Raw genomic sequence first — 12,500 nt, forward strand, 5'->3', positions numbered from 1 at the left:
CGCTCGGATATATCATAAGATAGCACACATGATGACCTACAGCCATTATCCTTTTTTACAGCTTACTCAGGAGAACCGTCATATGAGTCTGCAGTTTAGGGTGACGTGTCTGCTCTCATTCATTATGTGTCGTCATCATTCCTAGTTAAATAATTCTGAATTTGGTTATTAGTGCTTGTTAAACATTTTAAAACATGACGTTTTACACATGGACCCTTTAAGTGATCGGGTTGGTAAGTTAAAGTTACCCCCAAAACGAAATTATCGGCTTAAATTTTAGACGTTTCGTTCGCCATGCAAAGTCTATGGGAAAGTCTTTCTGGGTCAGACGGGTGCAGTTCTGCTTGAGGCTGCTGCATGTCATGGTGAGTGTTGATTGGCTGATACACGTCTAACATCGACCAACCAGATAGTGTAGTGGGCGGGACATGAAGTGAGACTGTCAGTGGTGAGTGAAACGGGAGCAGAGGGAGAGACTCAGAGCTTTAGCTGAGACAAAGTACAACACCTTTTATTTCATTAACTTTACCGGTTATCGGTGAAATAAAACACAGATACAGATAATCTGCAAACGGCCAAATATGGGACAGAGCCTTTCCAGTTGCTGCTCCACATATATACATATATACAATATAATGTCATCTACATATATATAAACATACTGTATATACACACAACATAGTAATACAGACAATAAAACTTATTTTACATTGTTATAATAACCATTGGGTATTTATGTCTTATTTCCCATCATTTCTGTTTGTTGTTTCTGTTCTCTCTCTCTCTCTCTCTCTCTCTCTCTCTTTTGTGTTCTAGTTTAAATGTTTTCTCTGGATGAATGTTGTCCCATACCTTGTCTGTGTGTGTGTGTCTGTGTGTGTGTGTGTGTCTGTGTGAAACACAACTGTGACATCAAGGAAACATGGAAACGTGGATGGCAAAGTGACGATAAAACAGTAACCTATACTGAGCTGAATCAACAGGGAAGCTGGGGAACACGGAGTGTGTGTGTGTGTGTGTGAGTGTGTGAGTGTGTGTGCATGTGTGCGTGTGTGTGTGTGTGTTATCTTCATAATAACCATATCTAAACTTAGGACAGTGATGCCCAACAGCTACCAACCACAAACGAGGAACACTCTCACACAAACACACACCCTCCTCCCCTCCCCCCCCACACACACACACACAATTCTCTAAATAAATTCTCGGAAAGGTTTTGGAAAACTGAAAACTTACCGTAAATGATCGTACCTGCCAGGAAATACTCTGAGAACTTTTGTGAGTTTACTGCCAAACTGTCCTCACAAGGAAACCAAAACAGAAGTCTGCTTCTATAGAAGTCTATGTGTCTGTCTGTCTCTGTGTGTGTGTGTGTGTGTGTGTGTGTCTGTGTGTGTGTCTGTGTGTCTGTCTTTGTGTGTGTATGTGTGTCTGTGTGTGTATGTGTGTGTGTATGCCTGTCTGTGTGTGTGTTTGTTTGTGTGTGTGTCTGTCTGTCTGTGTGTGTGTGTTTGTTTGTTTGTTTGTGTGTGTGTCCGTCTGTGTGTGTGCTCGTTTGTTTGTGTGTGTGTGTATGTGCTTGTTTGTCTGTGTGTCTGTTTGTTTGTTTGTGAGTGTGTGTGTGCATGTGTGTGTGTCTTTCTGTCTGTGTAAGTGTGTGCGCCTCTCTGTGTGTGTGTGTCAGTGCCTGTGTCCATCTGTGTGTGTGTGCCTTTGTGTCTGTGATTATGTATGTGTGTGTGTCCGTCTGTGTGTGTGCCTGTGTGTATGTGTGTGTTTGTGTGTGTGTGTCTGTGTGTGTATGTGTGTGCAGCAATGACATGCAAAACAACATACTTTCCATTATAATTCTGATATATTTTGAATGGTCATCTGTGTTTTTTCTTCTTCGCATAGGCCAAATAAAGGTATTTCCACCTTAAATTGCTGCATAAAAGTGTGTCAGAACGCAAGAAATTAAGTCCCCCCCCCCTCCCAATAGGCCCATCCTGGCCCATGTATATACCCATACATACAGTATGCAGTACAGTGTACCCACTACAATACATCAGACTACACCAGTGATCTGAGGGTGAGCTCTGACTCTGATGAATAACTTTTATCTGTGCAGATGGGATCATTTCCGTGTGTCTTTACGGGCCTGTGGGCAGGTATTTCCCTCTTCGTTGAGCTTTTCAACCTCCCACCACGACTCGGGGAAACATTCAGATACAGATGTGGTCCGACCAGATGTTTTGGTTTTAACCCTCCTGTCGTCCTCAGGTCAAATTTGATCCATTATTAAAATCAATGTCCTGGCTTTGGCACTTTGTCATTTTTTTCAGTGTTTTGTCACTTTTTCTGAAGTTTTGATGACGTTTGCCAATGCTTTTTTATTTCAACCTTTTAGCCACTTTCTTGGGCGCTTTTTTTGACGAGACCTGTAGGTGGCAGTGTAACGAGACCTGTAGGTAGCAGTGTAACGAGAGCTGTAGGTGGCGGTGTAACGAGACCTGTAGGTGGCAGTGTAACGGTGTAACGAGAGCTGTAGGTGGCGGTGTAACGAGAGCTGTAGGTGGCAGTGTAACGAGACCTGTAGGTGGCAGTGTAACGGTGTAACGACAGCTGTAGGTGGCGGTGTAACGAGAGCTGTAGGTGGCGGTGTAACGAGAGCTGTAGGTGGCAGTGTAACGAGACCTGTAGGTGGCAGTGTAACGGTGTAACAAGAGCTGTAGTTGGCGGTGTAACGAGACCTGTAGGTGGCAGTGTAACGAGACCTGTAGGTGGCAGTGTAACGGTGTAACGAGAGCTGTAGGTGGCAGTGTAACGAGAGCTGTAGGTGGCAGTGTAACGAGACCTGTAGGTGGCGGTGTAACGGTGTAACGAGACCTGTATGTGGCAGTGTAACGAGACCTGTAGGTGGCGGTGTAACGAGACCTGTAGGTGGCAGTGTAACGTTGTAACGAGACCTGTAGGTGGCGGTGTAACGAGACCTGTAGGTGGCAGTGTAACGAGACCTGTAGGTGGAGGAGTAACGAGACCTATAGGTGGCGGTGTAACGAGACCTGTAGGTGGCGGTGTAACGAGAAGCTCAAGCCCCCGTTAGCCAATCAGAATCCCGGAAATAGCAACAACACTAACCAATCACTTCCTCTCGCTCCTCTTCGTCAGCTGCCTAAACCTCCGTTTGTCTCAGTTTATATTCAAACGTGCAAATGAAGATTTCCCAAAAATCTCCACTCTGGCCGGAGTTTTTAGAAAGACTCGTTTTCAGAGGCGAATTCTCCGTTTGAGTGTAAACCACGTGTCAAACTCAAGGCCCGCGGGCCAAATCCGGCCCGTTGCAGATTTAGATCCGGCACGTATATCAATTTGGGTTCACGATAAATTTTGGCCCTCCTAGGAAACACAGGAAAGTGTTTTTTAAACTGCAATTACATGACATTCAAAGCAGAATATGAGCAGATTTGCAGACTCTGAGACTCAGAAATTCCCCCAGAAGCAGCAGAGAGAGTTTTAATATTCAGGCTGAGAAACAGGTTGTTGTTAAAATAAATTGAATCATTGTTTTTGCTTGATTTGCTAAATTCTACGAAAGGCTAATGAACTCTTTTGATGACTTTTGTAGGGCTTCATGTCAACAAAAATGTGACAAAAAGCAACAGATTTACAAAATGTCTGACAAATGTCTGAGAAAGCCACAAAAAAGTCGGAACAAAAACAACAAAAATTAGGAAAAAAAGCTACCAAAATGTTTATTGAGCAACTTACAGAAACACACAGAAAAGACAAGTCCATCCCCCAAAGAAACCCAGACACACAAACACGTTTTAAGGTGACAAATCCTTTTAATCGTAAAAACACAGATTAGTGATTGATTTTGGACACGAACCCTTCAAAATAAACTGACAAATAAACACACAAATAATTACACCAACATTCATCCAAAATGTACAGCAGCAACTCATAGAAACATAACTCAGTGCAATCGATACAAGACGTCCGGAGAAACCTCAACGGTTTGGGGTTTTAACGAGGCGATGCTTCAAAGTTTGGGGGGTGTGAACGAGTTTCTATTGACGCCAACTTTGTTTGAAGTACAGAAAGTATAGTTGTGGTACAATTGGTGTTTTGGGAGTCACACAATCTTAACCCAAAGCCCTTGAAAGCCAACATCAACGTTTCAGCTTCGGCGCCAAATTAGCTCAATGGTGTTTTAAGCCCCCACCGTCGACTTCAAGGCACCTAACCCTTACCGTGACTTTTGCCTAACCGCAAAATTACGAATCACACTATGGCCACGCCAAGTGGTTGGGGCTTAGGCATTTGACCTCGAGTGGTTAAGGTGGGGATAGCCGATTGGTCAGGAGATAGGACCTGAACAAATCAGGTTACGTTACTTTGCGTAAGCATGGATGCCTGGCCAATACTAGCTTTTGAAGGGCGGGTCTTGGCGTGGCCATAATGGGAAAAATAATTTCGCTGCCTTTACCATAGTGCCTTCCATGCACCGCTGCCTGGAAGACGACGTTGGGGGCCTAAAACACCAAACACCGCCAAATTATCTCTTCACACATCACTCTAGAAAATATTTAGTTGCCACTTAACGGAAAGCTGAGCTTGTTCAGAACATTTTGATATGAACACACAGGGATCAGTTATATGCAAATGCCCTAAAAAGGTGAATTTAAGAAGATGTGTGAAAATGACCTTAGACCTGAGAAGGTTAAATGGGTCCTTGAAGGATTGTAAAAACTAATTTCGGCTAAACTTAGCATCTCTTTGGAGACTTATAGCAAAAAGAAGACGTGTTTACACGGTGAAATTAAAACTGTCAAAGCGGTTGTTACGTATGTCTTTGTAGGTACCAGAATTAAAAGGGTAAAGTTACATTTTCAAAATCAAGTTTACTTCCAGTTGACGTAAGAGCATTTTGCAGACCTTTAGAGTGAATAGATGTGGTGAAATATCTTTGTAACTGGGCCGAATTAAAGGGCAAGTTCAGTTTTTAAAATAAACCTAGGGGTTAATAACACATTTGTAGCTAGTTGACCCTTCTCTGGGATATGTTTTCATGCTAATCGAATGCGTCTCTAGCTTTAAACAAGCTGCCGCAAACTGATGATTAGCTTCTAACGCTAGCTTTCGGGGCAGATGGCAAAATCGCTATTTCTACACCCCTAAAAAGGCTCAAAATAGCACCACACTTCCACGGTAGCATCATGAGGGTCCCTACGTGTACAACAAAGCATTGAGAAGTTAGTAAGTGTACAGACAGTTTATTAAAAAGATAGTTTAGAAAGACAGTACTGTTAGGTATACAGGCGGGATGCCATCGTCGTGTTTTCGTACATCGTCACTGTTGTCCCGAGATGGCGCCCGCCTGTGTATACGCGTACGGTACAGTCTTTATAAACTACCTTTTTATTGTCCTTTAAGCTCTCGTAACATTAAGAGAAAAATTGATGTAAATTGAAAACAGGATGGAATTTTTTCTGCTTTTAATCATGGCGTTTGGCTGTTTTGCAGGACTTCTGAGTGGTCAGATGTCGACAGATGTTGTGAAATATCTTCATAACTTTGGCCCGCGACCAGTTTTGAAGAACAGAACATGTATTGTATTTGTGGTACAGTTGTTGTTTTGGGGAGTTTCAGTAGAACATTTCACATCTACAACATCTTTTATTTCATTTAAATTCTTTGAGTACTAGAGGAAACTAATTTCGGCTAACCTTAGCATCTCTATGGAGACTAATAGCCAAAGAAGACATGTTTAAATGATGAAAATAAACAGTCAGAGCTGGGTTTTTTTACACACACTTGGTTCTCCTGATTGGAAAGTTAAAGTTAACCTCAGTTTCTCAATCGTAAAATCAAGTTTTCTTCCAATGTACGCAAGACGTAAGAGATAAATCGATATGAATTGAAAATATGATTGTATTTTTTGATGCTTGTTTGACATTTTGCACACCTTCAGAGTGGACAATAGTAGTGAAATGTCTTTGTAACTGAGCTGAATTAAAGGGTAAGTTCAGTTTATAGTGCGTAAAATCAAGTTTACTTCCAATTTAAGCTGAAGGAATGCCTACCAAACACTAGTAGACTTTGAACAGAGTAAAATCTGACACCATCTCACGTCTAAAGACAGTCCTCTCTCAAAGGGGCACATTGCAAGATTACATCTAGATTTGTTTTGAAAAATGTAACCAAGCTAGCTAGCTACCGCTAGCGTTAGCTAGTAACTTGAGGGAAAGTGTGCACATGGTTTGTTTATTGTATAAAGTCTCCTCACACATGAAAGCATTTTCTGAAATTAGTGAAACTATTGCTCACTTTTGCACACAACTTTCCTTGTTTGAGAATAAAGACACATCTTTAGATTTTCTGTATCGTGGTTGTTCAAATCAACAAGGGTCCTACAAACGCAACTCTACAACAGACATGTGTTAGCTTGGTTTATTTTAATATTAATGCTTTTCCTTGTCGCTGTAAATGGAGTCAAACCAGATTTCAAAGCGGGTTTCTGCTCGTCTAGACGCCCGGAAAAAGAGAGGAAACCAGATCTGAAGCACAAAGAGTTTCACATCCTGCGTTTTAAAAAAATAATTTGCGTGTGAATGCAGCCCGACAGGAAGCCGATTAGCATCGAGATAACGGGACAGTTTGGGAGGAGGAGAGGTTTCCACAGGTGTAAACAGGTATTCGCTGATTATTCACCCTTCCCTCCCTCCCTCCATTTGTCTCTGTCTCACTCTCTTCTTTCTCCGTCTCTGCCTTTTGCTCCCATGCAAAAGTCACATCTTCCCTTCCTTTTCAGCTTTCAAACCACCTTTTTCCTCTCTCTCTCTCTCTCTTCTCCCCTCTGTCTTTCCTTCTTTCTGTCCAATCCAATCCATCCTGTCTTTCTTTCTTTAGTTTTTCTGGCACACGTGAAGTCTCGTCTTCGCCACGGCCTGCGACGACGAAGACGCAGACTTTGCGGACGAAGACAGCAGCGACGTGTGCGGCGAGGAGTGGCGAGACGAGGAAGACGACGCCGCGAACCTGGCCGCCGCCTGCAGAGACGAAGAAGACGAAGAAGACGAAGAAGACGAAGAATGAGGCTGGGCTTCGGGCTCTCTCAGGGTTTGGCAGCCGAGTCCGTCGCCGCACGGGCAGCGCTGGAACAGCTCCAGACCGTGGTTCCCCTTCCGGCGCTGTCGCGTGCAAACCTGTCCCTCCCGCAACACGGGCTTGCAGATGCGAGTCCAGAAGTGGCGAGCGCAGCAAAGGGCATCGGAGCAGTCCGAGGACCGGAGACACGGATCCCCGACCTGACCTGGAAAACACACACACACACACAAACCAAAACGTGTCAATTTATGCCTTACCAGCAGGGGCGTAGCTAGAGCTGGGCAACATATCGATAATTATATCGATACCGTGACATGAGACTAGATATCATCTTAGATTTTGCATATCGTAATATCGTGATATGACCATAAGTGGTGTCTTCTCCTGGTTTTAAAGGCTGCATTACAGTAAAGTGATGTCAATTTTCTGAACCTACCAGTAGGGCTGTGCTCGATTTAAGAAATTCTTAGTCGACTAACATTCATTCAATCGTATCGACTAATCGATTGGATGATTTAAATCGACAGATCTGTAACTCTGAGTTTTTTCCGCAAAGAGCCGTGCAAAAAGCACCACTTTAATTCTTGTGTTTACCAGAGATGTGCTCGTACGTTTCTTGGAAATAAGTCATCCAGCATGAAGCAAAAAGCATCAAACATGACTAATGGACTAAAGAGATCTAAGTTGACTAAAACCAAAACAACTGATTAGTCGACTAATTGACTAAGAGGGAGCAGCCCAACCTAACAGACTGTTAACTGTTCTATTATTCGCCTTTACCCACTTAGTCATTATATCCACATTACTGATGATTACTTATCAAAAATCTCATTGTTTAAATATTTTGTGAAAGCACCAATAGTCAACACTACAATATCGTTGTGGTATCGATATTGAGGTATTTGGTCAAAAATATCGCGATATTTGATTTTATCCATATTGCCCAGCCCTAGGCGTAGCACAAAATTATAGGCCCTTGTAGAAAGGCATTTTATAAGCAATCTAGCATCTTTTTGGGCCCCTCCTCACATGAGGCAAGGCAGCTTTATTTGTATAGCACATTTCAGCAACAGGGCAATTCAAAGTGCTTGACATAAAAACTGATTAAAAAAAGTAAAGAGAATAAAGGTTACAGTGCAGTTTAAGATATTGAAACATTAAACAGCAGTTAAAACAGTTATAAATGCAGATAAATAGGAATTTCTCTTATGCTTGTATAGATTGTCATACAGTTTCAGCAATGTAAATTCAGTATAACAAATTATGAGTTATTTAAAGAAAGGCAACATCAAAAAGATAGGTCTTTAGCTTTGATTTAAAAGGGCCCTGGGTACTCAGTCCCCTTCCCCCCAGTCTGGTCCCTGCCTACCAGACATGAGAAGACTCTTTGAAAAGATTATAGTCTGATACCAGCACTCGGAAAGTCTTTATGTGTAAGGTCAGCATAACACGACAGACAGAAAATGTGAACCAGTGGCGATTTTAGACCCAATTTAAGGGAGGCTCAAGCCGCCCTAAATTACAAATTATAAAAATTTAAATAATAAAAAAACTAATTAAGTTTTGTTTTTTTTAATCAATTTCAGTGCCTCAACTTAGAGTTTGGGAACTTGTCTGTTTGTGACAGAGGGCCAACATTTACAGGTTCAAAGAAACAAAGTTTTTTTGGGGGCTTTTCCACCTTTATTTGATAGGACAGCTAGGTGAGATAGGAGGGGGAAGACATGCAGGAAATTGTCACAGGTCAGATTCAAACCCTGGACCTCTGCATAGAGGCATAAACCTCTCAGTATACGTGCGCCTGCTCTACCCACTGAACCAACCCGGCCACCAAAGAAACAGGTTTACTATCCTGTGTCGCACCTGTAACCCAGTCAAGAAAAGTTTAATTTTCTATTTACTTATTGTTTACACCTCGTTATCATTTCATTTGATTCTTGTAGTCCATACAGGGACTTTTTGTAGTTTTTTTTTTTTTATATGTTCAATATTTTTGCTCTCTTATAATATTAAATACAGACATTTCCATTCCACTCCATTATAGAGAGAATACCAGCTGATCTGAGTGGGTGGCTTATCTATATTTCCCATTATCAGCAACCATTCATCCAATGGTCCCCAAGGCCCATTCTGTTTACTAATCTGATATCATTTTAAACTGAGAAAACATTGGAGAAACCCTTTTGCAATTATGTAAGCACATAATGTAATCTGAAAACTGCTGCCCTGATTTAAAAAAACAATGCAACTGATCTCAGCTGGTATTCTGTCTATAATGGAGTGGAATGGAAATTTCTAAGTGACCCCAAACTTTATATACTTTATCTTCATTGTTATCCAGTGAAATTATTGATTTAGCAAGGGGGGTATCTGTGTCATGTTCTCATTAGAGTCTGATCCTAGAATGGCCCCTGGTGTGAACCCATTTACATGTGCAAACAAATTTCACCTTCGTCTGCAGAGTTTGAGCTGTTGTGTGTTAATTTAGGTTAGAGAGAAACACATACATTTTGAATAAAACTCTTGTCATAAATCCCCATTTCCTGGCTGTAATTTCATCACAAATATATGTATTTTTAGCAACCAAAAATGACTCGAAAAACCATCAAAAAATCAAAAAGCCTTCTTCATTTGTTACTTATTAATTTAATAGCCTAATTATGGAGTTTGACAGTCAATTCGTAATCACTTATGGAAACAACTAAAGAAGTTTTAAGAAGTTTTAAGCTTTAAAAAAAAAACAGACAACCACTCTGGGACTCTTTGGCCAGAGGTGACATTCATTCAAGTTTTTCTAAAAAATCTGATAGATGTTTCGGGCAAAATCAAGTGTATTTCTACATTTAAAACCAAATATAAAATCGTGATTGAAAGTGTAGAAACACTTGAGAAAAGAGAGAACAAAACGCTCACCTTTACTGGAGGAGCTTTTGATGTCCTTCCTCCCTCTCTTCCTCCATCCTTTCTTTAGTTTGGACAGCGGACTCATCCCTCCATCCGAGTCGGGGATCCCCTGAGACTCAAAGCTGTCGGGCACACAGATATCTGATCGAGAAAGAAAGAAAGAAAGAAAGAGAGGAACGAATCAGCATTTGAAATGGAAACTACTAGAATAAATCCAGATTATGAGAGTTTTTAGATGCAGAAAGTCAGAAGAATTTTTTTTAACGTGAAATAAAACAAAGTGGTGGAGCAAGCTAGAGAAAGAACAGAGAGAGAGAGAGAGAGAGAGGGAGAGGGAGAGAGAGAGAGAGAGAGAGAGAGAGAGAGAGAGAGGGAGAGACAGAGAGAGGAGAGAGAGAGAGAGAGAGGGAGAGAGAGAGAGAGAGAGAGAGAGAGAGAGACAGAGAGAGAGAGAGGGAGAGAGAGAGAGAGGGAGAGAGAGAGAGAGAGAGAGAGAGAGAGAGAGAGAGAGAGAGAGAGAGAGAGAGAGAGAGAGAGGAGAGAGAGAGAGAGAGAGAGAGGGCGAGGTGCTAACGTTAGATAAACAAAGTGGTGGAGCTACATATCGGTCGTATCATATAACTCCCTTTGCTCCGACTCCAATTATTTTTTTCTTGTTGTTATGGAAACGACAGGTCTGGCTACCCCGCTTGTCATTGGTCGGCTGTCTAAAAAGCACTCGACGTGGGGCGTTTTTTTATTTTTTCAGAAACCTTTTTCAACTTCAAAGAGACGCTGTGAGCTGCGATAAAAGAAGTCGACGGAGCCATTTTAAAACAGCGCTCAGGACTTTTGTTGTCGTTCGGCAGGATTATAATGTAAAAAAACTGATGCTGGCAGCTTAAAAAAAAAGACAGCAAGTGTGAAACATACAGCGTTAAAAAAACAGAATGGAAATAATCTACACCGCCAAAAGCTGCCACATGGCTTTCTGATGTTATTATGTTTCTAAAAATAGAAAAAAAATCAAGTACTTTCTTAGAGGATCAACCAGAACATTTTGGGGAAAAGAATTGGGGCCTTTTTACTGGCTTACTTTCAAAAACTTACTGCACTTCCTTCTTAGTAACTGCTAAGAATTGTAAAGCATAAAGTATACATTGTCATGAGTAATAGAAAAAAGGTGTTTTTTTTTTTTTTTTTTTCATTTTACTTTATTTTACTTCATTTTATTTTATATTATTTTTCATTTCATTTTATTTTATTTTACTCTATTCCTTTTAATTTAATTTAATTTAATTTAATTTCATTTAATTTCATTTAATTTCATTTTATTTTATTTTATTATTAGCATAACTTCTGGACAAGGTCTCGATTAACGCTGAAATATATATCCAACCTATAAAGGACAGAAACGTTGTCAACAAATAGACATTTCGGCGTTACAGCGAGACAAATAAATAAATAAAAAAGGGTCTTACTGCCGCTGCAGCGGTTGCCCGGGCAACACATGCCGTCCCTATGGCAACGCCTCTTCCTCCGGCGGCAGGTCTGGCATCGGGAGTGGGCGGGGCCTTTGGTCGGCGCGTGGCAGTAGCTCCCCTCGCTGCACTCCAGGTCGCTCATGCACTGGTAGAGCTGTGTGGATCAGACAAAACTTTATTTAAAATTACAAAAGGGCTCGTTTTTCATCACTTTTCTTGATGTTTTTGTCACTTTTTTCGTCACTTTTCGACACTTTTGTGGCTTTACCTGATGTTTTTGTCACTTTTTTGTCACTTTTCCCGACGTTTTTGTCACTTTTTTTGTCACTTTTCCTGATGTTTTTGTCACTTTTTTGTCACTTTTCCTGAGGTTTTTGTCACTTTTTTGTCACTTTTCTTGATGTTTTTGTCACTTTTCCTGATGTTTTTGTCACTTTTTTGTCACTTTTCCTGATGTTTTTGTCACTTTTCCTGATGTTTTTGTCACTTTTTTGTCACTTTTCCTGAGGTTTTTGTCACTTTTCCTGATGTTTTTGTCACTTTTCGACACTTTTGTGGCTTTACCTGATGTTTTTGTCACTTTTTTGTCACTTTTCCCGACGTTTTTGTCACTTTTTTTGTCACTTTTCCTGATGTTTTTGTCACTTTTTTGTCACTTTTCCTGAGGTTTTTGTCACTTTTCCTGATGTTTTTGTCACTTTTTTGTCACTTTTCCTGATGTTTTTGTCACTTTTTTGTCACTTTTCTTGATGTTTTTGTCACTTTTCCTGATGTTTTTGTCACTTTTTTGTCACTTTTCCTGATGTTTTTGTCACTTTTTTGTCGTTTTTGTCAGTTTTCCTGATGTTTTTCGACACTTTTGTGGCTTTTCCTGATGTTTTTGTCAGTTTTCCTGATGTTTTTGTCACTTTTTTGTCACTTTTGTCACTTTTTTGTCACTTTTCCTGATGTTTTTGTCACTTTTTTGTCACTTTTCTTGATGTTTTTGTCACTTTTTTGTCACTTTTGATGATTTTGTCACTTTAGTCATTTTTGTCACTT

The 12,500-nt window shown here is 40.7% G+C and overlaps 1 protein-coding gene across 1 annotated transcript in view; it reads right to left on the reverse strand.

Annotated features, from left to right (window-relative positions):
* Nucleotides 1-6,890: 6,890 nt before the first annotated feature.
* LOC114546172 (dickkopf-related protein 2-like) overlaps nt 6,891-12,500 on the reverse strand; it is a 7,987-nt gene continuing 2,377 nt past the window's right edge. Inside the window, exons 3-5 of the mRNA XM_028564859.1 lie at nt 11,457-11,613; nt 10,006-10,137; nt 6,891-7,297 (exon numbers count right to left, since the gene is read on the reverse strand). Coding sequence (XP_028420660.1) covers nt 6,891-7,297; nt 10,006-10,137; nt 11,457-11,613 — 696 coding nt within the window. The remainder of the gene's footprint in view (nt 7,298-10,005; nt 10,138-11,456; nt 11,614-12,500) is intronic.

Source organism: Perca flavescens, chromosome 19, assembly GCF_004354835.1.
Source record: "Perca flavescens isolate YP-PL-M2 chromosome 19, PFLA_1.0, whole genome shotgun sequence".
NCBI lineage: Eukaryota > Metazoa > Chordata > Actinopteri > Perciformes > Percidae > Perca > Perca flavescens.